General features: G+C 36.0%; 1 protein-coding gene across 10 annotated transcripts in view; it reads left to right on the top strand.

The window, feature by feature from the left end:
• Positions 1-16,614, top strand: part of CD44 (CD44 molecule (Indian blood group)) — a 96,841-nt gene that overhangs the window by 51,632 nt on the left and 28,595 nt on the right. For all 10 annotated transcript variants that reach the window (XM_039365152.1, XM_039365155.1, XM_039365151.1 and 7 more), the window contains 4 exons: positions 6,953-7,118; positions 14,010-14,146; positions 14,959-15,030; positions 16,153-16,293. In XM_039365152.1, coding sequence (XP_039221086.1) covers positions 6,953-7,118; positions 14,010-14,146; positions 14,959-15,030; positions 16,153-16,293 — 516 coding nt within the window. The remainder of the gene's footprint in view (positions 1-6,952; positions 7,119-14,009; positions 14,147-14,958; positions 15,031-16,152; positions 16,294-16,614) is intronic.

Below are 16,614 nucleotides of genomic sequence, written 5' to 3'. Positions count from 1 at the left end.
GTGGGATCATAGGGGCTTTGGTATGCCCCATCTGTGGATTCTACATTCCTTTACATGCTGGAGAAGGGGCGTTGTCTTACCTGAACGACTTTTCTCAGCATGAGGAATGTAGTATCCACCCCCTCCCTGATCATTACTAGCAGTTAGGTTAGTGTCAGCAGTTCGGAGCCATCAAGTCACACAATCATTTGCTTCACCCTTTTGAAACTGGGGCATGGTCAGACCCTGCAGAGGCGTGGCAACTTTGATTGTTTGGTCTGATTGGGCTAGAAGACTAAATCAACCCATCTATGGACTCTACATTCCTCATGCTGAGAAAAGGCGTTCAGGTAAGACAACGCCCCTTCTAATTAAATAGTGAAAACAACATACTCAAACTCTACTTCGTTCAAACTGCATTTAGAAGACTTGAAGGATAGAAAGTCTAGCTATCAGTATGTATCATTACCTAGAACAAATGTAACTATCAGGAAGTGTACTGCATACATATATGGTGCAGAGTATGCGTGCATATAGTACAGGTATAGAAGTATAAATGTTTATAAATATGCATATTAAAGCTGAGCATAGAACTCTGTTGATAAAAATTATGTCAATGTGAGATTGGAGAAAACCCAATTTATGGGGAGAACAACTACATGAATGAAGGTAAATATATGTGTCCCAAGATAATGCTGCAGGATTCAATTTGGGTTGGTCACCGGGACCAGAGGTTTAATCTTCCGAGCTTTTGGATTCGTGTTGGAGCCCTCGGAAGACTAAACCTGTGGTCCCAGTGACCAACCTAGATTGTATTCTTCAGAATAACTATAGTTCAGAAAGTATGCCTAAACACTTAGAGTTTTGTTGAATAGAGAAGTAAAGTAGCTGGAATATGGAAGATCAGGGCAAAGACACCATGTGAATGCAACCTTGGGTCAGAATGCATGACAAGATGTGAGACTTTGTAAAATGTGTGTCATTCATAAGCATTAAGTAATAGCAATGGCATATGATTAAGTAATAGCAATGGCAGGAAACTGCACTTAGTTTATTTTATTCTCCACTGTTTATTTCTAGTCAACTCACCCACAATAGTGTTACAGACAGTTGATATCGTAAGGACTTCTTATTAACACCTATATTAGGAAAGATATGTAAATACAATGTTGACGATTGAATGATGGTTTACAAAAAAATTTACAGATGTTATTATATATACAGTTTGTTATACTCTGTCCTGTTATAGAATGTATTTTAAGTTTCTATTTTTCTTTCTGTAACATAAGGTAATGCTAATAGCAGTGTTGTAGCCAGGAAAGTTGAATCATGTCCACTTCTGTTTTTAAATGGATATTTAATAAAATTTGAAAAAAAAAATTGTGTTACAGACAGTTGTCTTTAAAACCTATTGCAGAGAGAATAAGGAACCAAAGACAGGAAAAGGAAAGTGGCTTGTACTGGTGGGTTAAACATTTCTAAGATCATTAAATTTTAAACATGCTCAGGGGCATTTCATGACTTCACATTGACTCACTAAAATCTCATGCTCTGGGTGAGATTAATGATTAGGACAATTACGAAAGTTATGAAAGTGTTATCCTTTCTTAGGAGCCATTATTAAACAATATTGGCTTTCAGTTCTGGAACATCACATGGTGTCGGGGAGTAACTACTCTGTCAGTGCTTGCCAATTCTGTGAAGAGCAGACTAAAAGAATTGAGGCCTAGTTTTGATCTCAGTGTAAATGGGATAGAATCAGTACTTTAGAATTGTCTGTTAAGCATACCGTATTAAATAGAGCTGTTGTTACCAGGGTTACTATATAAATTAGGCAATTGAGAGAAAGAATCAACATACATTGCAGGTTCTTCTTTATCAACAGTACAGAGTTGGAGGTCATTGCAAGGTATAACATTAAAAGTGTACTTAAATTGTGAGGGAAGTCAGTTCCCCAGAGAAGGAAATATTAAAAGGACAGAAAAATATATTTCCTCAAAAAGGATTTTAAAAGCAGAAGCCAGCTCTGTACAAATGCAGATGAAAACCATCAGAAAGGCCCCAGCTAGGAGATCAAGAAGACAAAGACCTAAAATCTGCATACCCCACCTGACATGGGACATAATAGGACTAACCCATCATCATCAAGAATACCAGAGAGGCACACCTAAACTCAGGTCAGAATATGTGACACAGGAAATAGCCTCAAAGTTCATGCCACAGGAACAGGAAACTTCCAAACAAAAGGCTTTCAGAGGGTATAAAAACCTACTCCACATGTGCTCAGCCCTTTTTCTTTTTTGTCTCCTCTCTGCTTTCTGTCTGGCTCTTCAATAAACTGCAACCTTCTTTCTAAAACAGTTTCCATGTTTATTTATTCCCGGCTTGGATGAACCAGGATGAAGACTTTTCCTTCAACAATTGTTTTGCAGTTTTTGTTTTGAATACACAGAGGAGAACAGGCAGTTCGAATTCTTGTTTGGATTGTTTCCAACCCTATTTCTGAAATTCCTCCATAATCAATTGTAGACTGTTGCTTTTTTAAGCTTTACCATCTTCATCCTTCAACCCTTCTTAAAATGGCTTGCAGTCTTCACAAATCAATTTGAAATACATTTTTGTTTTTTAGTTCTATAAAGATAATTGCTTTTCTGGTATACATGTGAGCAAAGTTCTGTACATTTTAATATACTGTAGTGATTCTGTATTATGAAAATCATATGTCTTAGTCAGATCCCCACTAGCTAATTTGATTATTCTGTCAGACATATTCATTCATTTACTTGGATTTGTATACTGTGGATTATTGAAGTCTCTAAGCAGTTTACAATATGAGATAAAATCAAGTTAAAACTTAGATTAACTTGGTTTTATTTCTACAAAAACTGCTGAAAGACTCTTTGAAGAATTGTGTATCTACAGATTAATTTCTGTTGGCAGAAATTGTAAATTCAAGTCCAAGTATAGTAATTATTCTGCAGAGTGCTTCATTGGAATTTATAAGACTTCCATTGCTCTATGGTACAAAATCTTTTGCGTAAATTCAGTTTAAGGAAGTTTTTCTTCCTGTTGTCATTCAGATAAGCAGTTAACTTTATTAAGGAATCACTGTAGTATACTGCACTGTACGTTCTATACTTTACAGTGCAGTATACTGCAGTGATTCCCTAATAAAGGTAACTGCGTATCTGAATGACAACAGGAAGAAAAACTTCCATAAACAGTGCAGTATAATATCAGCTGGTAACAATATTGGATGCTTCAAGCTGGCAATCATTTAATCTAATTCACAGAATTTTATTTGGGAAGATTTTCAGATGTATCATATTCTATTTATAAATCCATTGTGCCTTTCCAGTGATTTCTTTTTAAAACATGAGTAAATAAGGTTGTGTCTTTTACTAGATCACATTACTCTTGATGCAATATTATGGACATTATCAATGATTGTCCGTCCATGCTTGGGGATCAATCTGGATTCTTCTGTTTCAAAGTTTTTGTTCTGCCACTCAGATATAGCCTTCCTGATCTTGAGATACTGGGAAGAAAAAGGTTCACAGTAACGTGAATATATTTTCCCTATAGTAACAACAATTGTCATTTTATGGAAATAATAGGTAGAAATACAGATCTTAAAAAAGGTTGAAATACAGATCATTAAAAATGTATTTAGCTGATGATCTTTGAAATTTTTATGTACCTATATTAAAGAACCAATATTATGGAAAAGAACTAATTTCATGAAAGACCTGAAAAAGAAACTGGCAATAAGATTTTTAATTATTTTATCACATGCTGTATCTCTCTTCTCTTTGTTTCACAGAGTGATCTGGTTGGATGTCAGGCTAATAAGCCAAATTTGTTAGGGTTTAATTACTTTTACTGTTAATGGAACAGCTTAATAAGCCAGAGAGCCTCCATCATTTGGGTGCTAAACAAGCAATCTTGTTTTGGGCTTATTCCCAATGAAAACAACAGTTTTCAAAATGAAAGAATGTGGAATATTAATTTGAAAAGAATGATCAATTTATATCTAACCCTACAGCAATGATTAGTGACAAATTCCATAGCAAAGTACACAAAAATACTAGTCTGCTAAGCATGTTCTTGTTACTACAGAGACAGGGAAATTTATCTTTAAAGGACAGTATGCAAATGTCTTGTAACTCAGTAAAGGTCAGACTTTTTTTGTTTGCTTTTTTAGAAAATCTTTTTACATAGTAGTTTGTACAGAAGGGTTGGAGTAATTAGTCTTTTTCCACCAGGCCATTATAATAGTTATGTGGGACAAATGTTTGTTTTTCTTTTAGCATAGGAATAGATTGAATGCCTTGTTCCACCTTTGCCAGTTACTCATTCAGCTACATAGAGTTCCTCATCATTTGTTGGCAATACCTAAAATCCATGTATTTATATCTGACCTATTAAAAGGATGTTCATGGTAGCTAACAGTAAAATCAAATAAATAAGCAAATTACAATAAATATCTTAAAATTCATTAACTATGTCAGAAACAAATAACAATGCTTGCCAGATTAAAACCTAATTCCACTTCATATTTTTGTGACTGTGCAAATCAGCTATTTTGGGATTACTTCAGATTACATGTGCCTCGGCTTTAGGCACCACAGCTTTTTGCTTAGTACAGTGGCTTGCTGTGTCTCAAAGAGAAATATTATGGAACTGAAGTAATAATTTATTTGGGTCTAAAAGCAAGTAAAACTCACTGAAAGAAAGAAATCCACTGATTATGTATATAATGATTCATTTCAAAAGTTCTACCTTTTTGTCACACTTAGCAATTGAAATGCCCACATCTGAGGGAGTAAAAAAAGTCATGGAAAGTATTTTGAAAAGATTGGGTAGTAATTACTTCCATATGTTATGTAGTCAACTAAAAAAGACTAGATCTTGTGGGAAGTGTTCTTTCTCTGTCAATGCCCCACCCTCTGGAACAAAATCTGCCCAGAGATACAAATTGTGTCCACTTACCTGGGATTCCAGAAGGCCCTTAAGGCCTGGATCTGTTTCCATGCCTGGGATGCATAGTTTTTTTTGTTTGTTTTTTATGGATTTCTTTAGTCAAGGTTGTCAGGTTTTAACTGTACATTTGGATGTTGTAAGCCACCCAGAGTTATTTGGAATAGGTAAAATTGAATAATAATAATAATGACTTATAATGAGTGGAGCGGTCTTTTAGGTAGTATGTTTTTAAAATAACCATACCTTTGTTTAGTGACATAAATATGCATATTAGTAGTATTCCATGTTTCTGTGTTATGAATACTTTTGCTGTTACGTGTGGTTCCAACTGTGTTTAATGGCACAAGGTTGTTTTGTTTTGTTTTGTTTTTCCTCCTGGGAGTAACTTTCTTTTGTTTCAGTTAAGCAGAAAAGTATTTTTAAAGTCAATAATCAAATACTTAGTTGATCTTCTCCCTTCCTTAGATGGCAGCATGCATTAAAACAGTTAAACCTAGTTTTTTCCATTTTTACTTGGTTGTTTTACCTACCTAACATACTATTACAGGAGGAGAGCCATATTAAAAATTATTTTGGTAGCACCTTTCCCACTAACAAATTTCGTTATAAGGCATGCACTACAGGTCACTTCATCAAATGCAGAGATGCTGGACTTGCTGTATGTAGGAATTAAATTGAGAGGAAAATAGGTTGGCTATGCAGACGCAGGTTACACATGAGGTCTTCCCAATAAACAGTTGTAATATGTTAAAAAAAAAAACTACTGCTTGTTGAGATCTGAGATTGCCTGAAACATTTTGATGTATGTAAGTGCAACAGTTTCTCACAATAGTTTTCTGATGTTTTTCTGCTATGGAGTATTGAGGAAAATTGAAATACTCTGATATGACTTTGTCCTTGTTTTGACTCCTGATGTCAAACGTGTTATTAATTCTTTTGTGAAAAGTTTGTTGTATTTCTTCTGTGTAGAATCTCTAGTGTGAGATATTGCTAGTTGATAATGACATATTTCACATTGGAGGAAAAAACTTGAAGGTCCTAGCTTATGAGTGTACTTGTTGGAGCCCATGCTGATGCTGTTGGTTTGGGGGTGACATGACATATTTGACATGATGTAATTTTATTATATAGCAGTGATATATAGAGTCACTGCTGGAATCAATTTCTATCACATACTATGATTGGTTTATGCCTAAAATCTGTATAAAATTCAAAATTCATACATAGGCAAAATAAATGGAAATCTGTAATTTCCAACCAATGGAATGTTATGCTAATGGGAATTAAGTAGAAGATACATACCGTATAAAGAGTATCACAAGTCAAATGGGTTGACAGTCTTGGTGGAAGATATGGAAATCTTTATTATGGCACAAAAGATCATTTCTAAGACACCTTTGTGCATTACAATCCACCTTGTGGCAGAGATAAATTACATTGTATTGTTAAAAAAAAAAAAAAAAGCCGGGTCAGAGCAATTACTTTTCTTTTGATACAGGGAATTGGTTAAAACTGGTTACCTCAAGGATTTAATAATTTAATAATTTTATTCGTTCGTTTGTTCGTTTATTCAAATAAGAGCCGAGGTGGCGCAGCAGTTAGAGTGCAGTACTGCAGGCCACTTTAGCTGACTGTGTTCAGCAGGTCAACGGTTCAAATCTCACCGGCTCAAGGTTGACTCAGCCTTCCATCCTTCCGGGGTAGGTAAAATGAGGACCCAGATTGTTGGGGGCAATGTAAATATATATACATTGCTTACTGGTGTACACCGCTTAGAGAGTGCTTGCACTTAAAGCGGTATATAAGTCTAATAAATAAATAAATACATACATACATATATACATACATACATTAATAAAATAAAAAAATTAATAATTTTATCAAACAATAGTTCTAAATCAGCCATTGTGAAAATATTTGTTGTAATGCTTTTTGCTATCTTTATCATGACAATGCTTTTTTCTTTCTGTTTTTTTCCCCCGATGAACAGATTTGAATATAAGTTGTAGATATGCAGGTGTTTTCCATGTAGAGAAGAATCAACGCTACAGCCTTACGAGAGAAGAAGCTGTTCAGCTTTGCGAAGCACTTAATAGTACCATCCCAACCTGGGACCAAATGGAAAAAGCCTACACCCTCGGTTTTGAAACTTGTAGGTAGGAAACCTTTCCAAATATACAATGGACACAAATGTACTGTCAAAGAATAGATACAGATTTTTTTTTTCATGTGTTGTTTCCCTTACCTACCCTTTACATTTTTTTCAGTTTTTCTCTTTAAATGTGCAATATATTTATCTTTGCTAATTTTCCCTGGTGCTTTCTCTTCTTGGATTGATTTTAACAATTAATTATTATAACCAACTTCAGGCCACCTTACTTTTTCAGACTGTTCAGAGTCGAGACCTAACTTTTTAAATTAAACATAGCCTGAAGTATTATCTATTTTTAACTATTGTATGCACTTGCAATTTCTCTTGGAAGATTTACATATGGAAAATCTTAGCAGTAACAGTCAGATGGCTCTGTGTAATTATTATACTCTTAAGGACTGATTTGGAAGCCTTTGTTATTTCTTTCTTTCTTTCTTCCTTCTGCTGGTCTTTTTTGTCTTTTCAGCGTTGTCTAACTAGTTTTTCTTTTTTACAAAAATGAAATGATGAGACACCTCAAGCTCTTTCTTTCACTCAACCCTGTCACTAATGTGAGATATGCACAAACTTCCAACTGAAGAGCGTCATTTTTAAAACACATTTACAGCCATTACTAAAGTAATTATTAGTGCAAACCTGCAAAGTAGATTAATATAATTACCTCAGTGACTGAGTTGTGGAGGGTAAGAGAATAGTGGTTTCTTTTAAGGCCACCCAGGTCAAGGTTTGAGCCTGAAACATCCCAGCTTCTGTGGCTAAGTACAATATTAGTCATTGTGCTATAGTAGCTTTCATCACCAGCTTTGCAAATATTTCTGTGTCTTCCTGCCCACCTGCATAGATACCTGTGTCAGAGGGCAGGTTGAAGACTGGTCTGGCAATGTCAACCCTGTAAAGACTATTGCTTATTACTAGCGCTTGGCAATTGCTGGAAGTTAAATTATAGCATAAGATATATGCTATGTCAGCATTTCTAATCATTCATCTCTCTAACAATGATGATAGAGAAATGATATAATGTAGAAAATATTCCTACCCCATGTTCTGATGGAAAGTTGCCGAGCTATTGCTTCTGAATTTTTAAGCTATAATTTCATGCATTGTTCAGACTTGTATGAGAGTACTCTCAAAGTATTAATAATAAATACAAATCTAGTGATATGTAAGGTAATTACCCTCATTAACATAAAAAGTAGTTTGATTTGTAGGTTGCTGTTAATGCAGTTATTCTAAAATACTTAATTCCACAGAAAAAAATTAAAACCAGTATGTCCATTATGATCAGTATGTCAGAAAATCATTGCCAGCAATGTTTGACCTTTGGCCTGACTTATATCACTGTTCCATTTTCAGAAGGAATCAAAATAATATACAATGTGGGAGAAAGAGAAAACCAATATTTTTGAATGCATGCTTAGTTATGTGATTATTCAGTCTTGGGTAACGATTCACTGTTTTCCAACTCACAATGCACATTTATATACAAGCTCCCTCCTACATATAGCTTGTTTTCTTTTGAGCTAAGAAAATAGTGTTAAGGTTAAATGATTGCAGGAGCATAATGTAAGTGGGAAATTAGTATTTCAATACTAAAGCTTTTCAGAAAATTTTTGTATATGGTACATGCCATGTGAAGATTTGATATAATGAACCGATGTAACATGGGTGTTTCTGTTGTGATGTACTATACATGTCTCTGATTTTTTTTAAAACAAAGCTTTAAAAAGTTGCCAATATATGCTGGCTTTGCATAAAGGCCTAGGTTTGGTGCATATATATACAAAGCTCTTGACCTTCAACTCAACCCTGAACACACCAAATTAAAAAAAGAACACCCTGTCCATAAGCCTAGACAAAGGTTGAGCAGCCTGTTGATGGGGCTTCTACTTGTACAACCACAATTGAGCCTCAAATTTCTGTTGTTAAGTGAAACATTTGTTAAGCGAGTTTTGCCCCATTTTACGACCTTTCTTACCACAGTTGTTAAATGAATCACTGCCGTTGATAAGTTAGTAACCTGGTTGTTAAGTGAATCTGGCTTCCCCATTGATCACATGATCATGGGTATGCTACAAGGGTCGTAACTGTAAAAATGGTCATAAGTCACTTTTTTCAGTACTGTTGTAACTTTGAATGGTCACTAAATGAACTGTTGTAAGTCAAGGACTACCTGTATATAATTTGTTGCCTGATGACTTCCTGAAGTTGCAATTTTAGGAAATTAGGAAGAACTTGGGGATAGGAGATTTACTCTTCTTAGAAACTCAGCTGCTTTGAGTTTGTTGAGAAGGGAGAAGGAAGGTATTCGTGTGTGTTTCTGTGTGTAGCCAAATGTATAAGAATCTCTTCACGTGAGCATTCATTAACAACTTTTGCCCCTCTACCAGCATACAAACATGTTGGTTTTTTCATCAGTATGCACTGTATTTCCGAGTTTAATTGAAATCTGTTTTCATTATAAATGCCCTTTATCTTTTGGAATCAGATTAGTTTACCTGTATCAACCTGCCCATATTAGAAGAATGCTTTTGCATGTGCTGCTCGCTTGGTTGTTATTTAGCTCCACTGGGCATGAAAAAACATCCTTTTCAATGATGACTCTTTGCCTAATTCTGTAACAAAAATAGAAAGAGCAGTGTTCTGTAGATCATCATAACATTTTTAAATTAGAAAACAATACATTGTGATTCTACATGTGTCCAGAATTCATTGAGAATGTAAATATTGTTAGGATAGCCTTTGTAATATTTAAAATACACAAATGGAAAAGAAGATGAATATGAAAAAAATGTGAATAAAATCCACTATTAGTATGGAAATGTTAATGTGAGGTTGTAAAGATTACCGTAACTTATTACTTAATTATACATGCATTTAACTGTATATAATATTAATATTTTTGCTTGACTTATGAGGTTCCATAGATACTTACATTCAATAGAGAATAACAAGAAGGCTAGTACACTTTTTACTTGCCTTGTATTGATAAATTGTTGTTGCACACTAGCATTTTTATTACAAAATCACAATGTTTAGAGGGGGGGATGTTTTTCCACATTCAGCAGATACACTAGAATGTGGTTCTGTCTCCTGCATCAGGAGAGACAGGGATTCTGGATTCATGGAATCATAGAGCTGAAAGAGATAAAACTTCATAAACTGCCTAATATATCTCTTTCTATAATAAGCGATAGTGTATTATTTAATAGCTGAAGAGTGTACTTATCCTTTCCTGAATGCATGAACAGAATGTTTTTCTTCACATAATGAATACAAAAAGTCCAATTTCAAAAAGACTAATGGTCTCTTTAATATTTATTCCCTAACCCATATGTGGGAAAATTTATCATATACCCTAGGGGTATATGGATACGGTCCATGGACTGCACTGGGCTGTGGCATACCAGCAACCGGGAAGCCCCATCTGCTAGATGCAGGCAGTACACAAAACCATGGTCCTTCTGATCCGTGGAAAACTCTCCACAGAACCGGTCCCTGGTGCCCAAAAGGTTGGGGGCCTCTGATACACCCTTTGGGAATCCAAGGTTATAATATGCAGAGTGGTGGGAGGAGTTGAAACAATATATATAGGACTATTGTTATGAGCCTGAGAATAGCAGGCACTTAGAGTGAAGGCCACTATTGGCTATCCTGACTTATCTCATGACCCAGTACTATCTAAACTGCTCTGGTTCTTTGGGATTTCGGTTAGAAATTCTCTCCAAAGTTGCTTAAAAAAAAAAAGAGAGAGAGAGATAATCACAGCAATATGGTTCCCTTGGCTATAGCATACTAAGGAAATAATGCATACAATTATGTAATTTATGCTAGATTGATAAATAGGATACAAAAGGAGCATTTTGCAAAGCTTCTTTCAAAGTACCTTTCCATTTTTTTAAGGCAGCTTCCGTGTTCTAGAAGACTTGGTGTAGCTTCTTCAACTTTTCCCAGGTTCTTTGCATGTGCATGCCCAAACAGCACTTCCATTGAGACTTTACCCTGAACAAAATGTCTATGCATGTATACTAGATGCATTTATTTATTTATTATCTATTAATCGTATCTAATTTAAATTATGATGATGATTATTATTATGCTTGCAGAAATAATCTGGGAAAAGCCTCAAAGCAACCTTGAATGCCTCCAAGAGGGGCAGCTGTTTCAGTGCTTTGAAGATGGCTACTTCATTCTTGCAGATACTTTGCTCAGTACTAATTTGTACTTCTTAAATTTAAGGAAGATCAGTGGAACAAAATGGTTGTAGATTCTTTTTTATATCTAATCCTTTTTCATTGTCTTGTTTGCATTCTACTAAGCTGTGAAATCATTTAAAATACAAAAGCCATACAAATGAAACCTATAGCTTTACAACTCAATATCATGCATTCCTGTCCAATGTTAACATCACAGGGAGAATTACTTGTAATTCCTCATTTCTGTAAGATCTGGGAAAATAGAAACCAAGAGAAGGAGCCCTCTATGTTGTGAAACACCCATCCCCTAGGAGTAAAACTTGTCCCAATCTTGTTAACCTTTCAAATTACTTAAAGTGGAATACTTTAGGACACTTTTTAAATTAGTTAGACCACAGCATGGGAATGTAATATGCTCTTTCATTTCCTTAAGCTTTGTTTTTATTATTATTACATTTGGTTCTATATTAATTAATAACACCCCTTGCATTTTCCATTTTCTGTATCACTGAGAGTTATACTCTGTCATAATTTTATGTTGCTACGTTTCTGTAATGTTTTGAACCAGAGGTCCCCAATGTTTTGGGCACTAGGGACTAATTACGCAGGAGAGGTTTTTCTGTGGACTGGAGATGGGGCTTTGCTTGTTTGTGCGGCCCAATTGCTGACTTGCTGTGGCCCGGTACCGGTCCACACACCCCTGCTGTGCACCATATAGTTGATATGCAAATGTTGGCTATATTGTTAGTTGCAAAGTCGTGTCTGACCCATCGCGATCCCATGGATAATGTTCCTCCAGGCCTTCCTGTCCTCTACCATCTTCTGGAGTTCATTTAAGCTCACACCTACTGCTTCAGTGATTCCATCCAGCCACCTCATTCTCTGTCATCCCCTTCTTCTATTGCCCTCAATCTTTCCCAGCATTAGGATCTTCTCCAGTGAATCCTTCCTTCTCATTAGGTGGCCAAAGTACTTGAGTTTCAACTTCAGGATCTGGCCTTCTAAAGAGCAGTCAGGGTTGATCTCCTCTAGGACTGACCAGTTTGATCGCCTTGCAGTCCAGGGGACTCACAGGAGTCTTCTCCAGCACCATAGTTCAAAGGCCTCAATTCTTTGTCGCTCAGCCTTTCTTATGGTCCAACTTTCACAGCCATACATTGCAACTGGGAAAACCATGGCCTTGACTATACGTACTTTTGTTGGCAGGGTGATGTCTCTGCTTTTTAGTATGCTATCTAGATTTGCCATAGCTTTCTTCCCCAGGAGCAAGCATCTTTTAATTTCTTGGCTGCAGTCTCCATCTGAGGTGATCTTGGAACCCAGGAAGATAAAATCTGTCACTACCTCCATTTCTTCCCCATCTATTTGCCAGGAATTGAGAGGGCCTGATGCCATGATCTTGGTTTTCTTAATGTTGAGTTTCAAGTCAACTTTTGCACTCTCCTTCACCCACATCAACAGGCTCTTTAGTTCCTCTTCATTTTCTGCCATTAGAGGGGTATCATCTGCATATCTTAGGTTGTTGATATTTCTCCCAACAATCTTAATTCCAACTTTTGATTCATCTAGCCCTGCCTTTCTCATGATGTGCTCTGCATATAAGTTAAATAGGCAGGGCGACAGAATACAGCCTTGACGGACTCCTTTCCCAATTTTGAACCAATCAGTGATTCTGTGTCCAGTTCTCACTCTTGCTTCTTGACCTGCATATAGGTTTTTCAAGAGACAAATAAAATGGTCTGGTACTCCCATCTCTTTAAGAACTTGCCACAATTTGTTGTGATCTGCACAATCAAAGGCTTTAGCATAATCAATGAAGCAGAAATAGATGTTTTTCTGGAACTCCCTAGCTTTTTCCATGATCCAGCGTATGTTGGCAATTTGATCTCTAATTCCTCTGCCTCTTCGAAATTCTGCCTATACTTCTGGAAGTTCTCAATCCACATACTGCTGGAGTCTAGCTTGTAGGATTTTAAACATAACTTTGCTTGCATGTGAAATGAGTGCAATGATGCGATAATTTGAACATTCTTTGGCACTGCCTTTCTTTGGAATTGGAATGTAAACTAACCTTTTCCAATCCTGTGGCCACTGTTGAGTTTTCCAAATTTGCTGGCAAATTGAGTGTAGCACTTTTACTGCATCGTCTTTTAAGATTTCGAATAGCTCAGCTGGAATACTGTCACCTCCACTAGCTTTGTTGTTGCTCAGTTTTCCTAAGGCCCATTTCACTTCACATTCTAGGATGTCTGGCTCAAGGTCAGTGACCACCCCATCGTGGTTATCAAGGACGCTAAGTTCGTTCTTGTATAGTTCTGTGTAATTTTGCCATGTCTTCTTAATCTCTTCTGCCTCTATTAGGTCCCTGCTATTTTGGTCCTTTATCATGCCCATCTTTGTATGAAACATTCCCTTCATATCTCCAATTTTCTTGAAGAGATCTTTGGTTCTCCCTATTCTATTGTTTTCTTCTATTTCTTTGCACTGTTCATTCTTATCTCTTCTAGCTATTCTCTGGAATTATGCATTCAATTGGGTGTATCTTTCTCTTTCTCCCTTGCCTTTTGCTTCCCTTCTTTCCTCAGCTATTTGCAAAGCTTCCTCAGACAGCCATTTTGCTTTCTTGCATTTCTTTTTCTTTGGGATGGTTTGGCTATATAGTTTCACACATTGATTTAATAATGTTTTCCCCTTTTTTCTAGATATGGTTATATAGAAGACAAAATCGTACTTCCCAGGCATACTCCTTATTTTCTTTGTGCAGCGAACAACACAGGAATTTATATACTTTCCTCAAATTTTTCTGACCGATACGATGCATATTGCTTCAATTCGTCAGGTATGTTTTGGGTTGGTCACATATTTTCTACTGCTGGGAAAATCTTGTATTTGACATAGAAACACAATAGAATAAAGATAGGAGAGAACAGTGTGTACAAAGAAACCATTTGCTCCTGGTCAGCATACCTCATGATCCATGAAAATGAACAAATCCAACAACATTTGTTGGATTTGTTGGATATCAGACATTGTGGTCTGATAGTTACTTTGTAGCACTCTTGGTATTATGGCCTTCAGCAAGCAAAAACGAAAGTAAAAATAGAATATGTTGTTGAAGTTTGCAGCACTCCTCATGTGTCTGAAGCTGGCTTGTTTTCTCACGGGCTGTGTCAATCCTGCTGCAGACTTTTAATAGCAGAAGTCTGCAGAGAAGAAAGACTATGGAGATGTAAGTGACAGATACAACACAGATTCATCTCCCATATGCTGCTTTTGTTCCAAAACATGAACTTTACTTACTGTTTATATGGAGTTAGGAAAGGTCTTGAATAATGGTTCTGTCATTATTGTCTCTGACAGTAAAAATCCAATGTAGTTAAGCAACTGGAGCAATGAAAGAAACAACTAAATCATAATCCACATGAATTTTATGGATCCATTACATACTTACATACTTACATACATACATACGTATATATGTACATACGTACATACATACATACATACATACATACATACATACATACAATGACAGGAAACACATAGTGCTTCCCACATTTTGTAGCCCCGGAGGCCTTCACCACTTTCTTTTTTCATTTTACAAAAGTTATTGTTGATTTTTTTATTTCCTATTTTGTCTTCCATTTTTAGAATCAAGAGATGTGGTTTGTGAGCCAGTGAAAAAGTTATATTCAGCTTTGCCTGATAATAACAGCAGTGTTGGTAAGGATTGAATTTCATTTTTTTAAAATATAAACCCTTCCTCTGGTGAAACTAAAGGGCATGAAGAGTGTGGAATATGTCACTAAAACTTGGGTGAGACTTAGCCTGACTTGAAGTGATAACAAAGTCTATTTAGACTAATTTACAAGCAGAAATCAGTTGCAAAATTAAGAAACTTGCGAGACATTTTTCTCTGGGAGTCTTTAGTGAGAATTTATCACAGATAGTTTGATGTTGCAGTTATGGGTGTTTTGCATAGGATAGGATTGTAAACTCAACAAGTGATGCTGAAAAGGAATTGAATTGACTTCTTTTCTTTACAAGTTTCACAAAAATGAAGCATTCCAGAGACCTCAATATATAGTGCCTTGTGGCATGTTATTTTGTACAGTGTTATGTTGGCATAGTTCTAGTAGGGAAGGTCATTTTGTGTGTTACATGCACAAAATATATTATGTTCCACTTTTCATAGAAAAGAAGTATTTCTTGTAAATACACATACAAAGTGCACAATCATTGTATGACAGAGATATTGATTTATTAAGGGATTATTTCATGATAATGGTCAAAATAATTTAGACATACTGTTGCAGAAAAAAATCCTTTTTAATTGGCAGAATCTTACAGACCTTTCCCAAATGGACTGAAAATTGGACCGATCGTATATTTTCATGTTGACACATTTATAGATTGGCTCCTGCAGCCACCATCTCTAAGTTTCTGAAGCAGAATTGTGATTCCTGAAATACTGTTCACTCTTAATCAAAATTATGGCTCATTGAAACAAGTTAGGACCAAATCATATATTTTTGAAGTACCTTATAAATGAATAATTATGTAGATTTAACCAGAATGTCATATGTAACAGTGAACCCCAGAAAAAGACATGTTCTGATTCTGACCATATCAGAGGAAGAGAGGGAAACTTAATCGCTTGAAGCTTTCTACCACTTAAGTTCATATTTTTCAGCCAGAATCTAAACTGAGCGATATATTCACATATTGTTTATGTTTGAGTAAGGATTTAATAAGTTTTCACGTTGCATTATATATTTCCTGCACCACTTGTCTAGTTTTAATCAACAGGGTAGTGTTAAATACTGTATGTCCTTTTTCATTCAGAAATTTTCAATGCTGATGGATCACGGTATGTTGAAGGAAAGAAGGTCACCGAAAGGCCACAAGTTACTGAAGATGACAGTAGTGTGGGCAGTGGTTCTGCAATTGGCAGAGGAACTACAGATCCCAGTGACTTCATACCAGGTATTTGCATTGATCAGCCTTCTAAGAATGACATTTAAATAGTGCCTTGGAAAGTTCATAGACGTCTTGCCTCCAGATGAGTGGACTTCAGTTCTCAGAATCACTCAGCAAGCATCAGCATTACTGAAGCTTCTGGGAGCTGAAATAGATTGGGGAAAGTTCTTCGTTACAGGTAGTCCTTCATTAGAGATAGTCCTCATTTAGTAACTGTTTAAAGTTACAGCAGGACTGAAAAAAAAAGTGACAATATGTTGCTCCCTAGCGGGACCCCTTGATCCCATTTTTTTGCTAATTCAGAGGTCTCCCCACCAAGACAGTTAA

Source organism: Crotalus tigris, unplaced genomic scaffold (assembly GCF_016545835.1).
Source record: "Crotalus tigris isolate CLP2741 ecotype Arizona unplaced genomic scaffold, ASM1654583v1 scf7180000019968.627227, whole genome shotgun sequence".
In the NCBI taxonomy this organism is placed as follows: domain Eukaryota; kingdom Metazoa; phylum Chordata; class Lepidosauria; order Squamata; family Viperidae; genus Crotalus; species Crotalus tigris.
The sequence above is the reverse complement of the archived record's forward strand: the minus strand, read 5'-3'. Positions and strand labels throughout refer to the sequence as shown.